The 24,200-nt window shown below is 44.5% G+C and overlaps 3 protein-coding genes across 3 annotated transcripts; 1 reads left to right on the top strand and 2 right to left on the bottom strand.

Annotated features, from left to right (window-relative positions):
• Nucleotides 1–370: 370 nt before the first annotated feature.
• akap17a (A kinase (PRKA) anchor protein 17A) lies at nucleotides 371–6,939 on the bottom strand. The gene is made up of 7 exons (XM_070976493.1): nucleotides 6,783–6,939; nucleotides 5,573–5,920; nucleotides 5,244–5,462; nucleotides 4,501–4,713; nucleotides 2,634–2,782; nucleotides 1,961–2,201; nucleotides 371–1,750 (listed from the first exon to the last, which is right to left on the bottom strand). Exons 2-7 carry the CDS (start codon nucleotides 5,897–5,899, stop codon nucleotides 848–850), a joined length of 2,052 nt encoding a protein of 683 aa, XP_070832594.1. The 5' UTR covers nucleotides 5,900–5,920; nucleotides 6,783–6,939; the 3' UTR covers nucleotides 371–847.
• Nucleotides 6,940–9,075: 2,136 nt separating this feature from the next.
• On the bottom strand, nucleotides 9,076–14,350 carry sowahca (sosondowah ankyrin repeat domain family Ca). The gene is made up of 4 exons (XM_070976628.1): nucleotides 13,783–14,350; nucleotides 12,995–13,383; nucleotides 11,963–12,352; nucleotides 9,076–11,271 (listed from the first exon to the last, which is right to left on the bottom strand). The coding sequence occupies exons 1-4, from the start codon at nucleotides 14,135–14,137 to the stop codon at nucleotides 10,813–10,815; spliced, it is 1,593 nt and encodes a 530-aa protein (XP_070832729.1). The 5' UTR covers nucleotides 14,138–14,350; the 3' UTR covers nucleotides 9,076–10,812.
• A 735-nt stretch (nucleotides 14,351–15,085) lies between these two features.
• On the top strand, nucleotides 15,086–22,985 carry septin10 (septin 10). The gene is made up of 10 exons (XM_070976359.1): nucleotides 15,086–15,226; nucleotides 16,482–16,596; nucleotides 17,121–17,316; nucleotides 17,494–17,680; nucleotides 19,863–20,024; nucleotides 20,109–20,205; nucleotides 20,638–20,806; nucleotides 20,903–21,035; nucleotides 21,156–21,334; nucleotides 21,719–22,985. Exons 1-10 carry the CDS (start codon nucleotides 15,197–15,199, stop codon nucleotides 21,732–21,734), a joined length of 1,284 nt encoding a protein of 427 aa, XP_070832460.1. The 5' UTR covers nucleotides 15,086–15,196; the 3' UTR covers nucleotides 21,735–22,985.
• The last annotated feature ends 1,215 nt before the right edge of the window (nucleotides 22,986–24,200 follow it).

Genomic DNA, 24,200 nt, shown 5'->3' on the forward strand with positions numbered 1-24,200 from the left:
TGTCACAAAACTCACACACTGGACAAATCACGTCTTCCAAACATGAAGAAATTCAAATAAAACTAAAAGGAATCAGTCTTTGCCTGCTAAAACTGTGCGATCCATGCGGCGCTGCTCGGCTGAGCCGGACAACAAATCTGTTGAAGAATTCACTGTTTCTCTGAGCTGCTTATCGGCAACACAGCCAACACTGAAGAAGTATTCCAAGAAACATCTCACGCCGTCTGCAGGGCAGCCTAAACGCAGAGGTGTGCTTCTGACAGTCGCTGGAAGTTTCACATTTGTAACGGAGAAGCAGCTTTTTCTGTTCGTCCGCTGAGGCAGCTGTGACTTCTTGCCGATTTAAATGTCAGTGCAGGATTTTTAAAAATTTTCTGTAAACAGACTACGAGTGTGGACGAACGCGCTGGTGCCACATCAAAGAAACAAACACGTTACGCTCCCTAAAGCTCACTGGAGCTCATGCACAAAGACGACTTTCTTGCAGAAAACGAAGGTCATGAAGAGATTTCTGGGTTCACAGTACATTTAGACGGGTGTCTCAGTCTACAAATACAGTACAATATTAGCTTTTGATTTATCAGCCTGTGACTGTTCTCTACTACCAATACAACATCACTCATTTTAATACCCTATTGTTTATTTTTATTATGGAAATGGGTTTTGGTGCACTTCAGTCCAAATGTTGATGTAACTCACATGCCTTGCACATACTTGTGCAGGGTACGCTTGTTTCGGCTGATTCTGTGGAGTTGACTTTAACTTCTATCTATATTCTGAATCCCGTTGAACTTTAGGTGCGGCCCTGGAGGGTAAATCAATCGATAAACTGATCGTATTGATGAGATCAGCGTCGTCTGGAGTGACTCCTGTCTCGACTGTCGCTGTGTCTCCGGTATCTTCGACTGCAATGGCTGTGACTCCTCCTGTCTCTGCTTTTATTGCTGCTCCTGGAGCTGCCTCTGCTGTATCTGCGGTGGCTGTTCCTGCGGCTCCTCCCTCGGCTGTAACTCCTCCCGCTGCTGCTCCGGCTCCTGTCCTGGCTGGAGCTCGTGCTCCTGCTGCAGTGGCTGTGCCTCCTGCTGCCGTGGTGACTGCAGCTTCTCCTATGGCGACTGGAGCTCCTCCTACGGTGGCTGGAGCTCCTTCTCCTCCTGCTGTAGCTGTGGGAGCGCCTCCTCCTCCCCCGGCTGTAAGAGCTCCTCTCTCTGCGGGAGCGGTCCCTCGCTCCCTCCCTGCTGTGCCTGTGCCTCACCCCCTCTTCCCTCCTTCCCTCCCGGTCTTTCTTCCTGTCCTCCCCTCCCCTCCTCTCCTCTCCTGCCCTGTTTTTCCCCAAAACGTGGGAGCTCGCATTAGATTTGGACACCTGTTTCTCTTTCCTTTCCATTGTTTTGACTCCGTTCATCCGGCCCAGGACCCCCAACAACACATCAACACCACCGGCATCAGAGGCCTCCTCACTCGTAACATGTCCAGCCTGACCCTGCATGCCTGGAGGTCTTGCGGTTTTGCTGCTGCTCTTCTTCAACAGGTTGCAAAGCAGTTTCTCCCTGAGCTCCTTCTCTCTGCGCTGGAGCTCCAGCGCACGCTCCTTCTCCAACTCCACCCTCCGGAGCTCCTCTTCCTGCTTGCGCCGGCAAGCCTCCAGATGCTGCAGACGAGCTAGTTCCTCCTTCTGTCGAGACTGCTCCTGCCTTTCCCGTTCCTCCCGCTCTGCCCTCTCCTTCTCCTGCTGCTGCTGTTTCAGGGCCTGGGGAGGAGGAGGAAGTGAAGACAAGACAAACGACAAAAGACAAAAAAAATAAATAAAAAGCCAAATTTAGTTTAGACAGTCAGGGTGAGACACTCTTCTTCCCTTTTGGGGTATTACAAAGTTTCAAATTTGTAGATATTTACCTCTGTATTGTGTGTGTACCCTTTCAGAGGTGTATTGTGCAGCATCTCTGTGTACATGTCCTACCTTGGCTCTGGCCAGCAGCTCAGCAATGAGCCGAATTGATTCCAGGTTGCGCTGAGCCAGCAGCAGCCTCCTCTCCTCCATGGCGATCTTCATCTGCAGCTTCTTTTGCTCCTCTTCCTGCTGTCGCCTCACCCTCTTCAGGTTCCTCCTCTCCTCCCTCTCCCGCAACTTCTGCTCGCGCTTTCGCAGTCTCTCTTCCTTACGCCTCTCCTTCTCCTCCTCTTCCTGCTCCTTCTGTTTCCTGAACAAAAGGCAAATTGTCCTCCATGAATATTTGTCATTGATGGCTAACTCTTTGCTGTTAACAGGCCTGTGGAGCGATGCACTGCCAATGGCGTGATGGATGGAGCTGAACATTGCTCGTTTTAAGGAGAATGCATAACCTAAGCACCATCCTTTGCAGAGCCACTGTGTTATCGTGAAACTCTACCCTGCAAACATTTATTCGCAGATTTCATCAGACTTCTAAAATGGGTGAGTTGGGGATGGACATACTGTAAATGTAAAAGTGGGTGAACATCCTGGACAGGACAAACATTCATATGGAGGTCAGACAACATGGGAGCATCACTGAATTTTCCAACCTGAAAGCTGATGTTGTACTTTAGTCTCATCAATATTATGTTCATCTCTTTTCTTTTTTTCAAGACCAAGCTTTTGTACTCCATCGTACCTCTCCTCCTCCTTGCGCCGCTCCTCCTCTTCCTTCTCCCGTCGTTTCTGCTCCTCTCTCTGTCTCTCCAGCTCCTGTAACTTCAGCCTCTCCAGGCTCCTCCTCTTCAGAGCGGACTCACTCAGGTGCTTGCTGGTGTCAAAGGTCACCTGAGGAAAGCACATGTGCACAAGTGTGTGGCTTATAAAATTGGTATTCACAGGGCTAAGCAATAATCTCTTCTTCAAAGACTGTTCCAAAGTTTGAGCATCTGTGATGTTTTATTAGTTTTAGTTTTTCTGACAGAGCAGAACATTCCTTTTAGTGAAGAAAACACAACAGACAACGTTTATTACAAGAGCTTAATATTGACACTATAGTCCAAAGTATACAGTCATAGTGTAATGATAATTTGCCAGTAAATTACCACAGCACCTTACTTAAAACTGACCAAGTAGGCTTATGAGTGTCATCATTTTCATAAATACTCACACTATAAAAGTCCATCTCTCTGTGCATTCATGGAATTTACCAACAGAACCCACCTCCAATATCTTCCTTTGTTCCTCATTTCTTTTATGCAGACCCCCCTTTGCTTCTTCTACCCTGATTTAATTTTCACACTGAAGCTTTATTCTGGGGATTAAGAGACCTGGCTCTCCCTACCCTCATTACCTTGCAAATAATGATGACACAGCTTTAAATCTCATTCCACTAAAAGGTCTTCAAGCTGCTCTGTGACTCTGAACGACACAGTCTAATTGCTAAAATCTGCCTGTCTGCAGCATCACTGCAGCAGCTGAAATTCACCGGTGGCCTCACACACAAAGCAGAGGCATGTGGACCTCTGATATGCTCTTAACGGTCAGCGGCGGTTGGGGCATGTCTCTGCAGGTATTGCTGACAAAATGACATAACACAGTCGGGGTGGGCAGCGTACTATTTTCAACACCATCACCGGTGTGATATTCTGCCACAACATGTGTGTGTAAGTGTTGGGCAGTCGCGTCCAGCCAAACTACATTTCTCCAAGCATTTTTGAAGTGCAAACACAGCAGAGCTTTCTGCTGCAGGCTGAAACAAAACTGCAAGGATCAGTAAGTGATCCTGGAATTCATTCTTTTTCTGTCGTGGTTTAAGTTGAGCTGTTCAATTTTTAGGTAACGGTTTGTCCTGCAAATGTGCCCGAGACTAGACTGAGTAAATTTAATGTAGAGTAACTGGAAGCTTCGCTACTTTCCAAGTAGCTTGACTAAAACTGGTGTCTGTCACTGTCGTATGTAAATGTCCTTGATAGACATGCCCCCTGGTACACTGACTGTTGTACTTATATAATATACTTTGGGTTGTCTGCCAAATAAATGCTGTTGAGATGTCTAATCCTTCCCCTTGTCTAACACTGAGGATGAATTTCATTACATTTCAGAATTAACCAACATTATGGGCTACGTTACTCCTTCCAAAACACATGGAGGCTATACCTAATTTTCATTCCTACTTGGTAGAATCATTTGCATTATAGGAGTTACATTAGGTTAAGCTGCTTCCTCTTCCTAGGCCTGCGAGGCTAGGCACTGAATTTTACTTGTGTTCAGCAAAGACTAAAGAAAACCAAACCAAAACTGAACCTGTGTTCGCTATTTACCTTATTGGGAAGAAGTCTCTTTATACATCTTAATCATGAGTTAACCTCAAGACTTCTCAACACCCTGCCTCTTACAGTTTGCACTGATCAGTTTTTCTGCCTGCAATCACCCAAATGTGCAACAAAATGTTTCAAAAGTTCAGTTGAATAATTGGGAATATAAATAATCATCCCTCACTTGTTCTTGCCCTACCAATTAACATAGATAGTGCAGTATTTTACAACCGTGACAGCCTGCGGTACCTTGATGTTGCAGGCCACTGCCTTTCCATCGTCTCCTTTCAGCATCAGCTTCATGCTGCGCAGAGTGTCCATTGCCTTGGTGAAGCCGCAGTACTCCTGGTACTGGACATAAGCCTCAAAGTTCAGATGACCCCCAAAACTGAATGTGCTGAAGTTCTTGTCCAGCATCTCCTCCCGGTACGGGTCCAGCATGGGGATGTCAACATTTCGCACCTACAATCAAAAAGGTTGCACATTGATAAAATCCAATCTGTTATTTTTTGGCTCAGTTTCTTAATATCAATGGTGTGACAATAAGAAGTGTATGACAGTCTTTAACTAGAGTGTGTGTGTAAGTGTTCTCAGTCAAATACATCAGATGTGCATGCAAAGGTATTACTTAAATGTAAAGCATAAGCTACCTCTTTACATCTGACAGTGAAATGAAGTTTATTAACTCATACATATTACAAAACTCAATCCATGCAGAATTCCATAGCACTGACATTGCACCCTCCTCATTATGTCACATACAGAAAGAGTCTCCCACCCATTGTAATTGCAAAATGTGCACAGATATACTACAATACCACCAGCCTTGTCTAGGCTAAATAAACAGGCCCAAAATTTAAGAATAGGTCTTCAGTAACATCCTGCATGCTGCGTTGTGTTTGCAGCGATGGCTTCATGCAATAGTTGTGTCTTACTGCCTAGTGGGACATTACCTAATTTCAAACCAACAAATTACATAACGCGAGTGTCACCTTGCCAAATGTCTGGAAGACGGCAACGAGGGCCTCTTCAGAGGGTCGGTCTGGGAACTGGCTGTCCTTCTGACTGAACCAGCGACAAGGAAGTCCCTCCAGGTGGATGGTGTCAGGCCTCTCACCCGGCAGAGTCTCATTCATGTCCTTGGCATCGCGGAAGAAGGAATCCCAGTCATGACGTGTAGGGAAGTCCACCTTATTCTCTACTGCACGAACCTGAGGAGAGAGGGAGAGGGGATGATATACATAACACAGACGGAGCAATCAGCAACATAACCAGCAAGTTTCACCATGGCCTTTGCGGTTCACTATAATGTCAGCCTTGCCTTCAGTACATCAGTAAATCCACTAAGTTTGATGCTCTTCCCATCCAGACGGCTCAGCAGGTTCTTGACCAGCGTCTTGTTTTCCACCTCGCCCTCAAAGCGGATGAAGTCCATGGTGCTCTTGGAGATTCGCAGGGCTGAAAACTGCTCTGGAGCAACCATGGCCTTTACCCTCTCCATTACCTCCCAGTTGGAGATGCTCTTGCCTGGCAGTTTGAGCTGGGGCAGAGCCACACTGATGGTCATTTTGGCAATGGGCTTGAGGTACAGGTTGTACTCAGAGGAGAGACACACTGCCTCCGCTGTATCATGGACAATGGTGGTCATGGCTGCAGACCGGAGGGGAAGCTGCAGAAAGTTTAGAGAGACAGTGAAGACAATTATCACATTTTATCTGATCTTGAAGTAAAGAATAGTGGTTTACACACCAAAACAACCGAAACTCGATTCAGCAGTTTAATTTGATGCATTATTTATGTGCAAACAAACAAGGTCTCATAGAAAATGGATTTTAAAAACAGACAGCTTAATTGTCCCCTTCAAGAAATTACGTTTTCATATCCACCAGAAAGCTGCGTTGTTGTTACTTCCGTTTATCCAGATAATAACCTCCTCTGAAGGTAGATGCACCATTTATCACCACTTTTCGTTTTATCGCTCATCAATCATCAAAGCTTCAAACCGGCTAGCTTTAGCTCGACCTCACTAATATTAAGGTTGCTAGCTATTAAGTTACACTAGCATTACATTATGAATGTTGGTTGTACAACCTAACGACTCACTTCATGCTAAAGAAAAGTGTGTTGTTGTCTGTCTATGTTAACACATTGTGAATTAACGTTACGAAACTTTTGTTGCATGCTAACGTGTAAAGGCTGTAAACTGTAGCCTACGTTACTAGCTTAAAGCTAGCTGTAAAGTTTAGCTAGCGTTAGTCCCTGGAGGGAGACAAACTCGAGGGCTGTTCAATGAAATAAACAACTAAGTTAGCCAATGTTAACAATTAATAAACAATGTTGGACCAAACATTAGTTAATACGCGCCAAGGGTCTTGGCTAAGGACAACAGCTAACGTTAATGTAATTTCTAGTCAGCTATAGGCTAGTTAGCCTGAAGTGATATGTAACTGCCGCTTAGCTACTGAACAAGGTCCGAGTGATGTTACATAACGTTATGCTGAGATACCACAGTATTTGTCACCGTCACCTACCTAACATCAGTTAGCCCCCTGGAAAAAAATATCGACAACCGTACTGTTTTGATTTATGGACACCAAACTCAGCATGAAGAGAAAAATCATTTGGGAAAAAAAAAAAAACCCTAACTGCATGCCACTTCCGCATGCAGTGAACTTTGACCCTAAAAGAGCCAACGTGTGGCTGCAATGTGTTGGCGTTATTTCAGAACAGTGACACCATGTGGACAAGAGTATAGCAAACAGTCATTCCTCTTCGGTGCACGCGATTGACTTCAAAGTGCTGGAAGGTAACGAAGTGTATTTACTGAAGTACTGCGCTAAAGTACAGTTTTTAAGTACTTGTAAATTGCTTAAGTATTTCCATTTTGTGCTCCTATACTACTTCACTACATTTTGTAAGCAATCTTGTACTTTTTGCTCCACTACATTTATTGGATATCTTTTATTACATTTTGCTTTGCGGATTTAGATGAATAATACAAAATATCAACTATGATACTAATAAACTATGATATACCATTATAGGTTAAGCTGCTGAGCAATAAAGGTTAAATTAAAATTAGCTCCTCCTGCAACACTAAAGTGACGTGTACACATTAATGCATCGCTTCTTATAAAGCATATGCATAAGGAGTACTTTCGGTATTTTAAGTACATTTTGATGCTTCTTTTGTACTTACTTAAAAGTTTGATTGCAAGACTTTTACTTGTAATATTTCAGTATTTTTACCCTGCAGTATTGCTAGTTTTACTTCAGTAAAAGACCTGAATACTTATTTCATAGCTGGTTTTACAGTTACATGATTGGTTGAATAGAGATCACCTGTGTGTAATCAAGGGGTAACAACTGCTTGCAGTATAAATACACATGTATCTGCAAACAACAGTTTTGTATTTTATGTTTATATTTAATTTAGTTCACTGTATAGAAATCTGTTTTCACTTTTACATGTAAAGCTCTTGTCAATTAGCTTCAAAAAGCTCACACTAGACCTGCTTTGAGTCAGTGTTGTAAAACACTATAACATCTTTTATAGGGGCTGTATGTTATGGGACAACCAGGCATCCTGCTGACAGTGCACATTTGTTCATAGCCTGATGGCTATTTGGGACAGTGCACATTTGTTACAAGCGTGATGGCTGTTTGGCACTGTTGGTCACAAGTTGTGCTTTGTATGGATGTCACCATGGCTTTGGTAGCTGTTTGGGGAGAGAGTGAGAGATGGGGATAGATTGGACATGGATTAGTCCAACAGCGGAGGCCCCAGGCAAAAAAGTTGGCACAGTTTCCCTGAAAAGATGGCAGAGGAATTTACATAATAGGCATTACTCCCTTCACTTTGTATGTAGGTCAGTAGCTGCAGTCAGACTGTGTCTCTACTCCATCCCGATCTGCAGTCATCTAACAGATAGGCTGCCTGAGGCAAAAGACTCTGGAGTCTACCGGCCCCTGAAAAGGCTCATCCCCTCAGTGACCTCTTTAAATCTTGTTTGACTCGTAGATGAGACCAAAATCAGAGATCAGGAAAACATCAAAAGAGCAAACTCCGAGTCAGGAGAATTTCCATTTACGCATTTGTGATTGTAATGACCGTGCAGATGTAATCCTGTTTTTATGTGGCTGATTTGTTCTGGTAAACATGACGTGGAGCTCAAACTTATTACATTTTGCCTCTTATCCTCATTGACATGCTGGTTTAACAGGTTAACATGCCTAACAGAAAAAATAACAACAGCTTGTCCTCTGTCACTTCTTATAATGTGTAATATAAAGATGACATGTGGAAAAAAAATTGCACTTTAAATGTGAATTTGCATCAAATTTTACGTTTTACAATTACATCCCGACCCAAACTAGTAGACTTGTCCAGATCACTCAGAAATTCATTCATCTTGTGAGGATGTTTCATCTTTCTAACAATGGAAGCACACACACACACACACACACACACACACACACACACACACACACACACACACACACACACACACACACACACACACACACACACACACACACACACACACACACACACACAGCAGGTGCAGAACGAGGACCGGTTGTGAGTGTACTGGGTGCAGCGTTATACGGGCAGCTTGTGGACAGGAAGTGGTGGATATACTGTAAATGCTGGACCAAAGCTGGCAGAGGGGGTCATCAGATCATCAATTATTCAGCACCAGCAGACAAGGACAATCAGCTGGTGTCAGCACGACGAGCAAAAAAAATATCCCGCTTCATTCGGAGCTTTGGTCCATTCTGGTTGAGTATTCATGAACGTATGGCATCTCTGAGCATCGTGCGTGGAAGGGAGCACCGACTTATGCTAAACATTATTGCTTTATTTCACACTGAAGGATGAGACGTGAAGAGAGAGGCAACAGCGGCTCAGAAACAGTGTATTCACATCAGGACTTCACAGTGGACGATGACTTACAGACATGAAAATGAACAGTGCACAGCATTTACTTTCCCCCCCGACTCATGCACGTGAAAAAGTGATGTCAAAGTAGGTTTGTACAAGACATTTCTACATCGAAAGAGTCCACCATTACAATTACATGAAGGCCTAGGATTTGAGTACAAATGCTACAAAGTACAAAGGGAACATTCATGAGGTCTACGATGCGTCATCGATGCAATAATCAGTTAATAACAAGGTTCACATATTTGGGAAAAGAGTCAAAAAGTCAATGTGCTCCTCGGGTAAACGTACAGCATACTCTGGTCCGGACTCTTCACGTGGTGACGCTGACATGATTCAAGAACAAATGACTGTGTACATGCAATGGTAGAACAATACAAGAGGCCAATATAGGCAGTTTATTAAGAATAAGATCTGGTCCAGAGTGATCAGGTGGATGTGAATCAGTTTGTTTGATTGCATATGCTGCAGAGCTGATCAGTGCTACACTGTTCACCGATGGAAAGACCTCAACCCGCGTAACTGTCGACTAAATCCGATCAGGACACGAGTTGATCCTGCAGGACACAAAGACGCAATGTAACGCTGAGCGAACCGGACTCAGAGGGTCTGAGGTACGTTAGAGTCAGTAGAAAAACCCACATAAGCAACGTCGGCTCTCCCTGTGCTTCCAACCAGTTTACGCCTCGAACTAAAGCCACAGCAGCCTGGAAGTACCGCATCCCTCCATCCGTGCTCTGGAAAGAACTTTTTCTCAACTCTTAGATCAACAGAAGTGAAAGGTATTATTTGATCCAGTGCATTACATCTCCCTCTTACATCGCCTCTAAGTCTGACCTGGGACCAGTAACAGCTTGGTTTTAGTTGGAACAGTTTCCTCCCATCATCACAAACTCTCCTCAAAGTGACAAGTGCAAACATGACAGCTGTACGCGGCTGTTCGGACATTACAGGAAATCTGTGGTGACGATAGTCTGAATACTAAAATCTGCTACTTCAAAATAAAAAAAAAGATTCGTTCACATGACAGAAATTTACTAGGAAACGAGTCAGCACCATCCGATCAAAGGAGGTCGAAATATAGAAAATTAGTTCTCTGAATATATTACTTCACTCTGCAAAGAAAAACAAGATCTTGGAAAACTGTGTGGAATCAAACCTAAGTGTTATTCTCACATCTCTCCCCAAAACTAAAGCGGAAACCTGATACAATCCTGCCTGTTGCTTTTGCATCTGTGTAAACATTATTCCAGTGTGACTAAAAATGTACTGTCCTAAAACAGAGCCTGAAAGCATGATGGGAAAAAAAATAAATTCTTTTAACTCGGCGACTTTGCAAATGAAATGTTACAGGAAGCGCGGCCTGCCCTCAGTGTTTAACAGAAGCAGAATCACTGCAACAGGAACAAAAATAAGTTAGATTTGTATTCATTTAAAATCCGGCGATAATAAAACTTTAAAATCGGCTTGACGTTATATATTAGAATTGTGCACTCTGAGTTTGGTCATAAAAACGTCTGACCTGTCAGCTTATGAAGGTGAGTAAACCGTATTTTGTAGATCGAAACATGTCAGACTGGTTCAGATCTCTATCGCTGGTTCAGAGTCGTGTAGCTTCATCCGAACAGGTTGGACAGAGGTCGCGTTCGGAGAGGGCTGCTGGGGACCTCCTCTCCTCTTCCCACCTCCCCCGGGTCCCTGAAGGAGGCGCTGTGGATGATCTGGGCGCGGTGGCGTCCTCGATGCAGCCGGGCGTTCAGGCGGCTCAGGGATGACTTCCTCTGCATCCCCCCCTTGGTCCTCCCGGCGGCCTCCTCTGCCGCCTCGGCGGGCGGGTTCAGGAGCCGCAGCGGGTTCAGGTTGCCAGGGAGGACTCTGGGAAACCTCCAGCCGCGGCCTCCGCTGCTGCCGCCGTTCGTGTTTTCGTTGTCTGACTCGGCTCCAGGGGAGAGGACCACCCCCTCCTCCTGCAGGTTAGCAGCCAGTGGGGGGGACAGGTACTGGATGGCTCGCCTCCCGCTGTAGTCTCGAGCCTCAGGGTCCGCCTCCCAGTCTGACAGCAGCACGCGAACCACCTGCAGCACACGAAACACCGAAATCAGGTGACCTGTCGACTTATTCTCTTGATCAGTCCACAGTCATTCTGTCCTTATAGGTGCGTTTTGGTTTGGATTGTGTGTGTGATACCGTCACATTATTTATTGCTGGATGTGCCATTTAGAGCATATTTATTATAAGATATGTCATTAAATTCTATTTTCAGGTTGCCTTTTTAATATCTGGCCATGTACAGTGGATGAAGGTTTGGTTTTTAGGCTCATTTACATGTTTTCCTGTGTTGTTCCATCAGCACTACGCCTGTTCAAAACTATGATTTTTGCATAAAAATTCCACTGATTTCCCTTCCTGGTAATGATTTGTGTTTGCGTTCCCCTGCTAGCATCTCTTTAACTTACTCTGTTCAAAAGGCATCAGTCTTCACTTCAAATGTAAGTAAAAGGTTTGATCTTTGGCCACATTTGTTGGTTTCACCCTGTTGATTTATACGTCTGTCTGTCCATCCCTCTCTGGAAGAAAAGCTTTTCTATAAACAAAGTTATGACTAGAAATAACACACACAATTTTTTCAATTCATTTTGTGCAATAAAAAAAAGTCAGCTCATTATTTTTCTCACTCTGGACCTTTAATGACTCTAGCTGGAGCGTAAACAATTATCTGCTGCTTCACTGAGCAGGTGGAACACCTGACACCACACCTCCACCCACCTGTGTGTGTCCGTGCATGGCTGCCAGGTGTAGCGGCGTGTATCCGGCGCTCGACCTCACGTTTACATTCACAGGTACGGTGTTCTCCTTGGCGAAAGCCAGCAGCTGGGAGATCAGCTCAGCGTTGCCCTGCTTCGCTGCCCAGTGGAGGCAGGTAAAGCCGGTCACAAAGTCTCTCTTGGCCACGAGGCAAGGCTCCACAGAGAGCAGGGGCTGCAGGCTTTCCCACAGGCCATCCGAGGCGCACAGCATCCACTCGTGTTCCAGCGGGTCCAGGGTCACCGAGGCGCAGTCCTCATCTGTGGCTGAGGAGAGGAGCGACGTGGAATCCCCATCGCTGCGCACCGAGTCCCGGAGGCGTGAACCACGGTTGATCAGAGACCTCCGAACCTGCAAAGGGCAGAACATGAGAATGAAAGAGGTCTTTTTTACTGGATTAACAAACACAGGCTGGATGTCAGAGTACTGAGCATCACTGCCGGTCACAATAAAGCATCAAACTGTATTAAGACGTTTTTGACAAAAAAAAAAAAAAACGGTTTTGTCGGCTGCTGTCTGGTGATGATCAAAAGGAGGTCATCGTCATGAGGGGCCGGCCTGCCTAATAGTTAAGGCAAGCTAGATTACATCACTGTCAGATCTCTCAGTTACATAAGACAGATGGTGTGGACTCACACTTCATGAATATTGCATTTCTAGTCACACCCCAAATGGCGTTTTCAGTCAGCCGTCAAAGGCTGCGCTGCACCTGTGTGCCGTTCATGTTTTGGAGCACACCCAAACGTGAGGCAACTGCTGTGACATCCCTGGTTGAGGCGAGGCCAAAGGTGTGACGCGGTGTAAAGTTTTAAGCGATCGAAAGCAGTGCAGCAGCATTTTTTTGTTCCGTCTGAATCAGTGATTTTTACAGGGTGAAGCTACTTTCTCACATGCTTCGATTGTTACTCACTTGTTTTGACTGCCGTGCTTTGCAAAGCTGCCATACAAATAAAATGATGATTTTTTTCATGCCTGAGAAACACAGTATCCTACCTGAGGAGAGCTACTCATCATCAGCTCGATGAAGTTCCTGCGACTCCCTTTGGGTGTGTTGATATCTCCCACGGGGTCCAGCCCTTCCAAGGCGCTGTCCTCAGACAGGCAGCTGATCAGCATGGCCCGCTGGGACCCTTTGGACACCCTGCGCGCCCCTCTCACCTGCTGGTTGTGGGACCCTGCAGGGTGAGCCTGGTCCAGATCGGGCAGCCCAATCACAGGGGCCGACTCGCGCCTCCTCCTCTCCCTCAGCTTCACCTCTCCTCCTCCACCCGAGGTAGGAGTCGATGTGTTGGTCTTATTATTCTGGGAGGGGGCTGCAGGTTGCTCATTGGCATTTGACTGCTTGTCATTGTCCAGGCTGGCAGCCAATGAGCTGGATCGTCCTGTGGAAACATTGGACATGTTTTCTGACATTTTCTGTCAAGGCGTAATCTTAACCTGAGCTGACTCCCATTGTAATCCCCACAGGTATGCACTAGGTTAGCCTTGTTATCCTCTCTGTGTTATCATTATCCAGGATTATTGTAAACTTTTTGTGATTTTTGGCAGGAAACAGGTCAAAATCAACGGTATTGATCATGGGATTTTGCCTACAGTGCAGTAGATGTTGGCCCTCTACCCAGAGGGCCATTGTGACCCAAAACAATATAAGAAAATCTGTAAATAATTAGACAAAACGTTACTGATTATGCAAATATATATACATCATAGGTTAATGTGCATACATCAGTGTAAAATATTCAAACAAATAATAAAATGAACTCAAAGTGCGCTTCCCTCACCTGTCTGCTCTCCGTCGTCAGGGTTGCCGTTCACACAGTTGTTGTCGTCCAGTGTCTCCTGGATGTTACCGTTGCACTCCGCGTGATCGTGGCCGTCTGTGTCCGCACGCATCACCGACTCCGCGCCGCCTTCAGCATTTAAACACACAAATTTCACGCCGTCTTCCACTTTCACGAAACCCACGCTGTCCACGATGCTTTTCAGCGCCTCGCGATCCACGCCTTCCTTCGACTGGTCATTCCTCCCCTGAATTGATAGGAAATGATCGATCAGCTCCATCTGTTGGACCCTCCCTCCTCTCTCCATCAGGAACTCCTGCACGGCTTGCTCCGTGCACTGGGACGCCATCATCATCCCGAACGGCACGAGCAGAGCGCAGAGACGGCTCAAATAAGTTACAAGAGAAGGTTTCAAAATGACTCCATGTTCACGTTGCTGTCATTTGCTGAGGTCGCTGACAACGGATGACAGCATCTTCTTCTCTGGTTTCCCCCTCTCCTCCATGGGGAGTATCGCGCTCTGGCAGATAGGGGTCGCACGTACGTGAAGCAACCAAGCAAACGGCTCACCACGGCGAAAAATCATGCTGCATTCAAGTGCTCCTCGTAAACCCACCCTTCAAATGACGAGTACGATCTACCATGTCGTAAAAGTCATCTGATTTTTCAGAAAGTCACTTTTATTTTAAGTATCTACTGGGGTCTAATGGCGCGAGAAAAAAAAGTGGAAATATACTACTGGCCTGTATAGGATGACTAACTGATTCAGATCTGTAAAATATAACAAAAACCCTGCTGATAGTGTATTTTGACTCGACATTCCATGGTAATCTTATTGGTCAACAAGACTAACAAAGATAGCTAGCCAGTGTACTTTTCAAAATATGGGCAAAATCATTGCAGTGCCTTTTGAATTCTCTAAGATTAAAATTTATATGTGAAACCAAGAATGAACATTACAGTGGAGAAGCTGTTGGATGTGGATGTTGTGCTGAATCAGCTTTTCCATTTTTCTGACACTGCGCAAGATGCCATGGAAGCGACTGGGAAAATTAACTTGCGCTGTACCATTATACAGAGAATGGGGGGAGCAAATGTATAACCACAATAAATTAACATTGTTTGACAACAATTTCTTACAACTGTAGTGTATTTCTTTTTGAAAAATGTTGAATATCTAAAGTTTCGTGGCGGACTGTCCTGAGTTATTGTATTTTGGTTTTAAATCATATTTAAAAACGCTAGATTTCACCTCATTCCTTTCTTGTTTTTGAGTAGTCTCGTCTGTCCAGTTGTCGACGGTAGACACCGTGAGGCGGTCCCGAGCAAGGTTCTAAAAAAAGAAGTTGGTGTTCACTCAGTTTTGTTGTATTATTTCTGAATCGATCTGAAGTATTAACATCTGGTTAAAACTATGGCGTCTTCGGATGTTGCTCGGCAGCCGGTTAGTATTTTCCTTCTTTCAGGTTCACAAATGACATTGTTCTTGTCAGTTGAGCAGGGAGTGTCCCTGGCTATCATTAAGTTAGCTACCGCTAGCCTGATCCAATAACTACTTTCTGTCTTTCAAGTTATTGAAAACACGCAGTTCAAACGTAACTCACAGCGTTGAACAGAAAAACAGACTTGCCATTTACACCGACATCCATCCAGATTATTTAGCGGGACTTTTCAATGAAACTTTTCAACTTTTCAACGGGCATTCCGAAGTTACATCTTCTACCAAAATACACGGCGGAGGACGCTAGCTAGCCAACACTACGCTAAGTTAGCCATTCAAAAGTGAAGAGTTTCTGAAAATAGTTGTGTGCTGCCTCGTTAAACACTCCTGTGCCGCAGTTTCTCGTAAAAAACGTAAAGTCTAAGACCGTGTTTTACCGGTATGTAAGTTACAGTGGTAGTTACGGAGTCTGATAAGCGCCACTAAATCTCTGCATTTTTGAATGGAATTTGGTTGGTTACTCCAAACAAGTCATTCGGTCAAAAATAAACACCTTCTCGAAACTTGCGTGAATTTCTAAGTTTTTCCCACATAGACAACGTCGTTTACAATAATCAAAACTTTGAGGTCTATCATGATGAATTCCACTAATTACAGTAAATTAACCACGTCAAAGCTGGGTCAGTGTTACTCCTCTGCGTAGCTGACGAGTGATTCTTGACAGCATGTTTTCAGCTTTGGCTATGTTTTTATATTAGCTGCAAAGAGCCACTTGTAAACGTAAAACCATAAAATTTGCACACCCGTTTTCTCTCTAAGAAATTAACTAGTGCATGCTGAAAAGAATAATGCATTAATCAGTAATTATGTATAAATATTATAGCTGCTTGGACCATGATGAGTGAGTGATTCCATTAGTTGATAGCAAGTGCATTATTGTGAGTTTGCTTGAAATGCACAGGACGTTTCTTAACGATATACAGCATATTTAAGTTGATATCTATATGTGATATGATGTGGTATGGATTGGTGAAGAAATAATCCCAGAATCTTTATTATTGTGCATCCCTACGACAAAGCATTAGCATATGAACCTGGAGGGGGATGGTTTGCAAGAGAACAATTTTTAATAGTGGTCTCGTGTGCTTTTGCTGCTGAAATAATCCCTCGTCCCTGAGGCATAATTTTTCTTATTTGAGGAGAAAATGGCTGCAGCATCGAGAGAATGATCGGCCTCTGTGTGTGATTTCTTCCTCAGGATAAAGGAGTCCGGCCCCTGTCCCTGGCTGGCCATGTGGGCTTTGACAGCCTCCCGGATCAGCTTGTCAACAAGTCCATCTGCCAGGGCTTCTGCTTCAATATTCTGTGCATCGGTACATTTTCATACACTCACACACATACAGCACATGCACAATACACACATCCTTACTGAACCACAGATACACACAGGATGCTACTGCTAAAATAAATTCTTCACTCATGTGGCATTGCATGCACACACACTCCTTGATTCACTGCTATTGCTGAGGTCTGTCTGATATTATAGCTCCTCTCCTCCTGCTCCTGCTACAGTGCCTTGTAATCCCAATGGCAGTGCTTAATACTCCTAATAACTGAGTATTTGTCTGAGTATTAGGAGCTGACGTAGGGATGATAGGAGCACTGTGATGAGAAGGATGCTGCTCTAAACTCTTGACCAGTGAATAAGTGTTTTGATGAATGTGTAATACTTTTTCTTCTTCAGCAGTTACCATCTCTGTGTCCTTTAGGAAAATTGCATTGAAAGCAGCTTGTTTTGGCGTCAGAGTGCCAGTCTCTGATGCTCCCTCCGCTAAACTGGATTTCAGCCGTGAAGTTCAATTTCTAAAAATTATGTTCCATCTCTTTCTGGCTCAAGGTGAAACCGGCATTGGAAAGTCTACCCTGATGGACACTCTCTTTAATACGAATTTTGAGAACTTCGAGTCATCCCACTTTGAGCCTCAGGTGAAGCTGCGGGCTCAAACATACGATCTCCAGGAGAGTAATGTTAGACTACGTCTCACTGTGGTCAACACCGTGGGCTTTGGAGACCAAATGAACAAACAGGAGAGGTGAGAGAAGGAGAGTTTGTGCGAGGGTTGTATTGAGCGTGAATATGAGTGACAGGCTCATATCGTTTGAGAGAGTGAATGTGATAAATAATCGATTTAAAACTCATGGTCACTGTGAACTGATCTGTGTTTACCTTTCATAGAACTCAAATTTCGACCTTTCTTTCTGTCCTGTAGCTATCAGCCGGTGGTGGACTACATCGACAGGCAGTTTGAGAGTTATCTGCAGGAGGAGCTTAAAATCAAGCGCTCTCTTCACAACTACCATGACTCACGAGTCCACGCCTGCCTTTACTTCATCTCCCCCTCAGGCCATTCCCTCAAATCCCTGGACCTGGTCACCATGAAGAAACTAGACAGCAAGGTAGGAGAAGGATTAATGTGTGCGTGTGTTGAAAGGTTGGACTCGTGCATTGATTTGTCAACACATCAGGTGGCTTTTCAACATTCCCTTAGATATGAGATTCAGGAAATACCATTGAATATTTAAAGGTGTATCCCAGACATCCCAAGCACTTCAGAAATGTTGTTTAACAAAGTAATTGTGTTAGATTGTGACATTTACCTTTTCTTTTGTGGAGCCACTTAATAGCTTAGTCATTAGCAGATACAGCTATCATGAAAAAACAAAAACCAACATCAATAAACCGAATGGCTTTAAGTGGAGGGTGGATGAGTGTGACTAAATGCTTACAAGAGACGTAATATAAGGCAGCCGGTCAGTACAGCAAACATACAAACACGTCTGATTGATAAATAGGAGAATAAGATGACATAAAACATCAAATGTATCATGACGGCTTCCCAAAGACGGTTGTCTTCAGTGTGGTGAAGATTGTATTAAACTTACAGGAGAAGATGCAAAGATGCGTTCAAGAGTTAAACGCCACAATGTGATTGACTTCATAGAGGTGATGGTGCGTTGACTAAAAATGTGACTGGCCTCTGCTGATATGTTAATATGGATTTATCAGTTCTTTCTGGCTGCTCCTTGGCAGCCCTGGCCTGCTTATTGTGCACAACAGACACTGAGGAAATGGAATGAACATTACATGATCACAAACTGATTTGTATGTGATAATGGGAAGTACGGTATTAGAGACTATGCTGTGGTCGTTTATAGACTCTCCCCCATGCTTTTTTATGCCTGACTGTGGGGAGTGGTTCTCTATCCAATTGGCTGAACCCCTCCCTTTGCTCTTGAAGTGGTCAGAAACTTTCCCATGCTCCCTGTGTGTAGCGACTTTGTGTTTTGTGTGTTTGTGCGATTTCGCTGCCCTGGAGTGTCAGTAACCCTGGATTTGCGTGTGAATGGACTAGAAAAAGCAGTGGAATGCGTAATCACCTCACGCGCGCACACTTGAGTTGTCCTTTTGTGTCACTGTACAGACAGACGCAGAAAGAGGCATTTGTTGAATCTGCAGCACTGACGGGAGAGACAGTCAGTCACTCAGACAGCTGTTGGAACAGATCTCCTAGCATTGTTTTGTTTTCTCTGCTGGGATCAGTGTGTGTGTGTGTGTGTGTGTGTGTGTGTGCATGCGCACGCATGGGTGTGTGGTCTGGCCCAGAAGCTTGCCTAGTGACAACAACTCGTTCCAAGCCTCTCTTTGGTGCGACGAGATGACGGACAGACAGGCAGGAGTGGAATGTGGGAAGACTTGGACCGCAGAGTTGGTTGCGGGGCCAGAAATAACATAAGTGAACCTGGTTTATATAACAGCAGCACAAAAGCAGTTTTGAAAAGTATTTGAGATAAAGTAATGAAAACAGAAAGTGTTGGAATCGTACTGTTGTTTGTACTTTGCTGGAGTCAGACTAGCGAATGCCTTTGCAGTGTCGCTTCATGGTATGTTGATCAGTGAGATTGGCTTGTTTTAGCTGAGGTGCTTCCTGTCTGTGGCATCTGGAGCAGCTCCACTCAGACTTCAGGGAAGTTACTGTTACCAATTTTGTCTTAATAAGCTCTTTAATATAAAGCTACATTCAAACTAAACACATTTAATTGCCACCACCCCACAGTGGCCATAGGCAAAGTTTGCTATATGTTCAATGATTGACTGTGAGTTAGCATAACAGTGGAAGCGATGATCTAGATAACAATTTCCCAAGTTGTAATAAGCTAAAATTTTAGTTAAACTTGCATTGAAGAAACTTTTGCCCTTTGTTACTCAGGAGCAATTTTTAAACTAGACTCAGTCACTTAAAGCCACGACCTATTGGATCTTAAGAACGATGACCTTTGTCTTCTTCAGTGGCAGAAGACTGATGTCACATGAGGCCGAGGTTCGAAGGAAAATATGTTAATATAATTAGATGTAATGTCCCAATGTTTTTATCATCCAGTTGTATTTTCTTCCCATGCCCCTCTCTCGTACTTTCAGTTCGTTATTTATGTTCTTACTTTATGAAAAACAGATGCGCATGTTTTTCCAGATCACATTAAAGCATTCATTTAACTGCAAAGTCTGCAGATCATACTATTTACATTGGATAACGATTGCTGAGGAAGAAGAGTCACGAACATGAATCCCGTCTTGCCGTAGGTGAACATCATCCCGGTCATCGCCAAAGCCGACACCATCAGCAAGAGCGAGCTGCACAAGTTCAAGATCAAAATCATGAGCGAGCTGGTCAGCAACGGCGTGCAGATCTACCAGTTCCCCCTGGACGACGAGACCGTAGCGAAGGTCAACACTACAATGAACGTAAGGAAACACACACACACTAGCACCACTAGAACTAGAGCACCACTGTAGATCCAGCTATGTTAAAATAATGTCTTCTCGTAGGGTCATTTGCCATTTGCTGTAGTTGGCAGCACAGAGGAAGTCTGCGTGGGCAATAAGATGGTGAAGGCTCGTCAGTATCCCTGGGGTGTAGTACAAGGTAAGATGGATCATTGTTGCTCCGCTGTGCTTGTACATCCAGAGACCTTGCTGTTAATTGCTGGAGCTCATTGATTGAATGCACATCTGTTTATCTTTTCTACATTTTCTCCCCCCCCTCACAAGAATTACAACGCATATAAGCGCTGTGGCAGAAAGAGCTCGATACACCTTAACTCAGCAGAGTCAGTGTTAGCTGCCATTCGAGCCACGGTTAAAACTACAAGAAATATCATTACTGTGGCTGTCGCCATCATTTTTTGATTTTTTTTCAGCGGAAAGGAAATTCAGAAATCGCCAGTCTGACTAAAATCATGATATGCCGCTATCGCAATTTCTGTCAGACTAATTGCAACATGAGTTTTTTGCTAATGATTGAACATCAGCTGGACGGCTAACCACTTTATTCGTCTGTTTATTTGTTGTGCGTCAGTGGAGAACGAGAACCACTGTGACTTTGTGAAGCTGAGGGAGATGCTGATCTGTGTAAACATGGAGGACCTGAGAGAGCAGACTCACACTCGCCACTACGAGCTGTACAGACGCTGCAAGCTGGAGGAGATGGGATTCAAAGACACAGGCCCGGAGTGCAAGCCCGTCAGGTGAGCTGCCAACTCAGGAACACCTGTGTGGACACGGCGCACAGCTGACGTGACTGACCGCCCTGTATGTATGTATGTGTGCGTGCGTGCGTGCAGCTTGCAGCAGACTTACGAGGCCAAGCGTCAGGAGTTCCTGGTGGAGCTGCAGAAGAGAGAGGACGAGATGAGGCAGATGTTTGTGCAGAGGGTGAAGGAGAAGGAGTCTGAGCTGAAGGAGGCTGAGAGAGAGGTGAGCAGACACGCAAACACAAACACGGCGCGCGCGTCAGCGTGGCAGCACCACATTACGAGGAGAGTCATTTGTTGCGTGCGTGTAGCTCAGCTCCGTCGCTCTCCGCCTGTCTTTCAGCTGCAAAGTCGCTTTGAACAGCTGAAGCGCCTCCACGCAGACGAGAAGGCAGCCCTGGAGGAAAAGAAGAGACTCCTGGACGAGGACCAGAGTTCCTTCAGCAAGAGACGAGCTGCCGCCCAGCTCCTGCAGGCCCAGAGCCTCACCGCCAACGGCAAGAAGGACAAGGACCGCAAGAAGTAAGAGGCCTGTCCAAAAGCTAATCATTTTGAGCCATTATCGACCGTCTATTGGCACTGAGCTCAGCACTCGAGAGATTTCTATAATACACAACACGTTGCCATCTGCTGGTTAGATTTATGTGGGGCAACAAATCTGCTAACCACATGTCGTCAGTGCATGTAAGATTTGTGAATGAGTGCACTGACTGACACTCACAGACAGTAAGCTGGGTTGTGCAAACTGTGCACATGTTCAACCTTGATAAGGATATTTTTGTAATTGTAAACATAAAGACAGAGGGAAAGGTCATTTTTGGTTTAAGTGGACATTTAAGTGACAAACTGTGTAGCAGAGACAGTTCGTGAAGTCTCTCCTCCTCACCTCCTCCTCCTCTCTTCCAGCTCCGGCTTCATGTGAAGAGGGATCCGAAGCACTCTCCACTATGACCAGTATAACCAGTGACATTCTGCCCACATCCTTCCCAGCCCCTTGTGGGCCAGTCTCAAACACTAATCAGGAAACCCCCACACAGACGAGCAGCGTGTGTGTGCGTGAGTTTTGTGCCAAAGTTTAACGACTGTACCCACGAGTCCTGTGTACACTTTCCTCAGTGCTATTTTTAATCTTCTTTGTGGGTTTTATACCTGTGTAGTTTTTAATATTTATCCTCTCATTTTTATATAAAACCTTTATCTTCCATCTTTTTTTTTAAACTTCTGCCCAGACTGAGGGGACACCTCAGCGCGTCCCCTCACACAGCCGCCTCATTAGATGCTGTACGTCGATCAAAGGTACAAACAGCACATTGAAAGGGACCTCAGCCGAGTCCAGTTGCTGTAGACTCAGCCCTCCTTGGATAAAACAACCGACAACCATCGCTTTATTATTTATTCAGCTAACAGCTGCTCTCCAGCGGCGCTGCTGCTGCTGCGGCGAGACGGAATATAGCGCAAACATTGCAGCTCTGTGCGATCCTGTGATGTTTAAATATCGCCGTCATGGACCCCACAGAGACCTGCGTGCAGCCAAATCCAGCAATGTGATAGAATCCACGTCTGAAAAAGGCTCATTTCTGAAGGTTGGTCGCCACCAAGCACGGCCACAGGGCATTAAATCCGTGATCCGTTTTCTGCGTTATCTGATTTGTTTTTGATGCTGTTTGAAAGAGAATGAGTTATTTATGAACTCTGAACTCCTCCTGTCCAATCACAGTTTGACAGTTTTCTATGAGGGCGTGGCTTGATTCTCGATTAGGTACATTTTACTGCATATATTTATATATATTGTGTTTTACTTGCTCCCTTATTTTTTGGACACAAACAGTGAAAGTCTGTCTGAGAGGAGTACTCTTATCATTTCTTTATAAACACTGGTGCTGGTTTCCAGTAAAGTGTGACTTCTAAACCAGCATTTACTCACAAACACTGCCGCTTTGTATTTCCACCAGTGCTTATGTGTGAGTGCCTTATCTGTGTGAAGCCTGCACACACACACACACACACGATCCATTTAACGTGTACATCCAGGGAAACACACCGACGCCTGATGGAGTAACACTTGTAAGACACGTCTGTACTACGCTTGTATTTAAGGAACAGTATAACAGTGTTATGTGGGAGCTTTTTTTTTCATTCTTTCTCAATAAATCTTTGTATTTTGTCATGATGGATTCTGTCTGTTTTCATCTCACAATATGGCACCTGATAATGAATTCCAGCTACTTTTTCCTTTATTTTAAAACAAAACTTCCAGTCTGTGTTTATTTCATGCAGGTTTAACACAATCAGAAGTTTGATATACCTGATAAAGTTTAGCTGACTAATATATAAAGCACCGATACTAGGAAATGACCGTTTAATACAGTCTTTGTCCATTGGTGAGATGGTGGCGTCAGTGGTGGAAGAAGCAGTCTTATGCTCTGCATTAGTAACATTACCAGAATATAAACATATAGAAGTACTGTTACAGAGTTCTGCTTGTTATTCAAGTAAAAATGTGTTATTAATAAAATGCACTAAAATATCAAAAATGGAAGTACTCAGAAGAGAATAATATAAATGTGATGATTAGCAAAACACTGAAACTACATTTAATTGAAAAAGCAAAAAGACAAATGTTGAAACAGAAATTTCAGTTTTGAAAATGATATCCTCATTTTGAATTTGATGCGAGCAACATGTTTCAGTAAACTTGGTACAGGTTCATGTTTTCTGCTCTGTTGCATCAGCTCTTCCTCTGACACTGTGTTTGGGAGCTGAGAACAAACTGCTGTCACTGTGAAAGTGGAAAGTTTTGTCATTTCTGCTCAGTGTACTATTTCAGCTGCTCAACAGTTCATCGCCTCCTTTGTGGTGTTTCTTAATGCGCCAAACTTTTTCACTGGGTGACAAGTCACGACTGCAGGCGGGCCACTTTATCTCCTGGACTCTTTGACTCTGCAGCCACGCTGCTGGAATACGTGCAGAATGTGGTTTGGTGTTGTCTTGCTGAAATAAGCAAGAGCTTCCCTAAAACAAGACGACATACATCATTCAGCATTAATGGAGGTGACCCATGCCATGTGCACTAATGCACCCCCACACCATCACAGGTGCTTTTCAGCTGTGCGCTCATGAGCCGGATGGTCCCTCCTCTTGAGCCTAGAGGACGCGGCATCCATGATTTCCACAAAGAATTTCAAATGTTGACTCGTCAGACCACAGGACAGTTTTCCACGTCCCCTCAGTCCAGCTGAAATGAGCTCAGGGAAGGCGGCAGCTTTCTGGATCTGGTTCATATACAGTTTGTCTTTGCATGGTAGAGTTTCAGCTTCATTTGTGGATGCTGTGATGACCTGTGCTCACAGACGACGGGTTTTGGAAGAGTTCTGAGCCCATGAAGTGA

This window comes from Chaetodon trifascialis, chromosome 12 (genome assembly GCF_039877785.1).
Source record: "Chaetodon trifascialis isolate fChaTrf1 chromosome 12, fChaTrf1.hap1, whole genome shotgun sequence".
In the NCBI taxonomy this organism is placed as follows: domain Eukaryota; kingdom Metazoa; phylum Chordata; class Actinopteri; order Chaetodontiformes; family Chaetodontidae; genus Chaetodon; species Chaetodon trifascialis.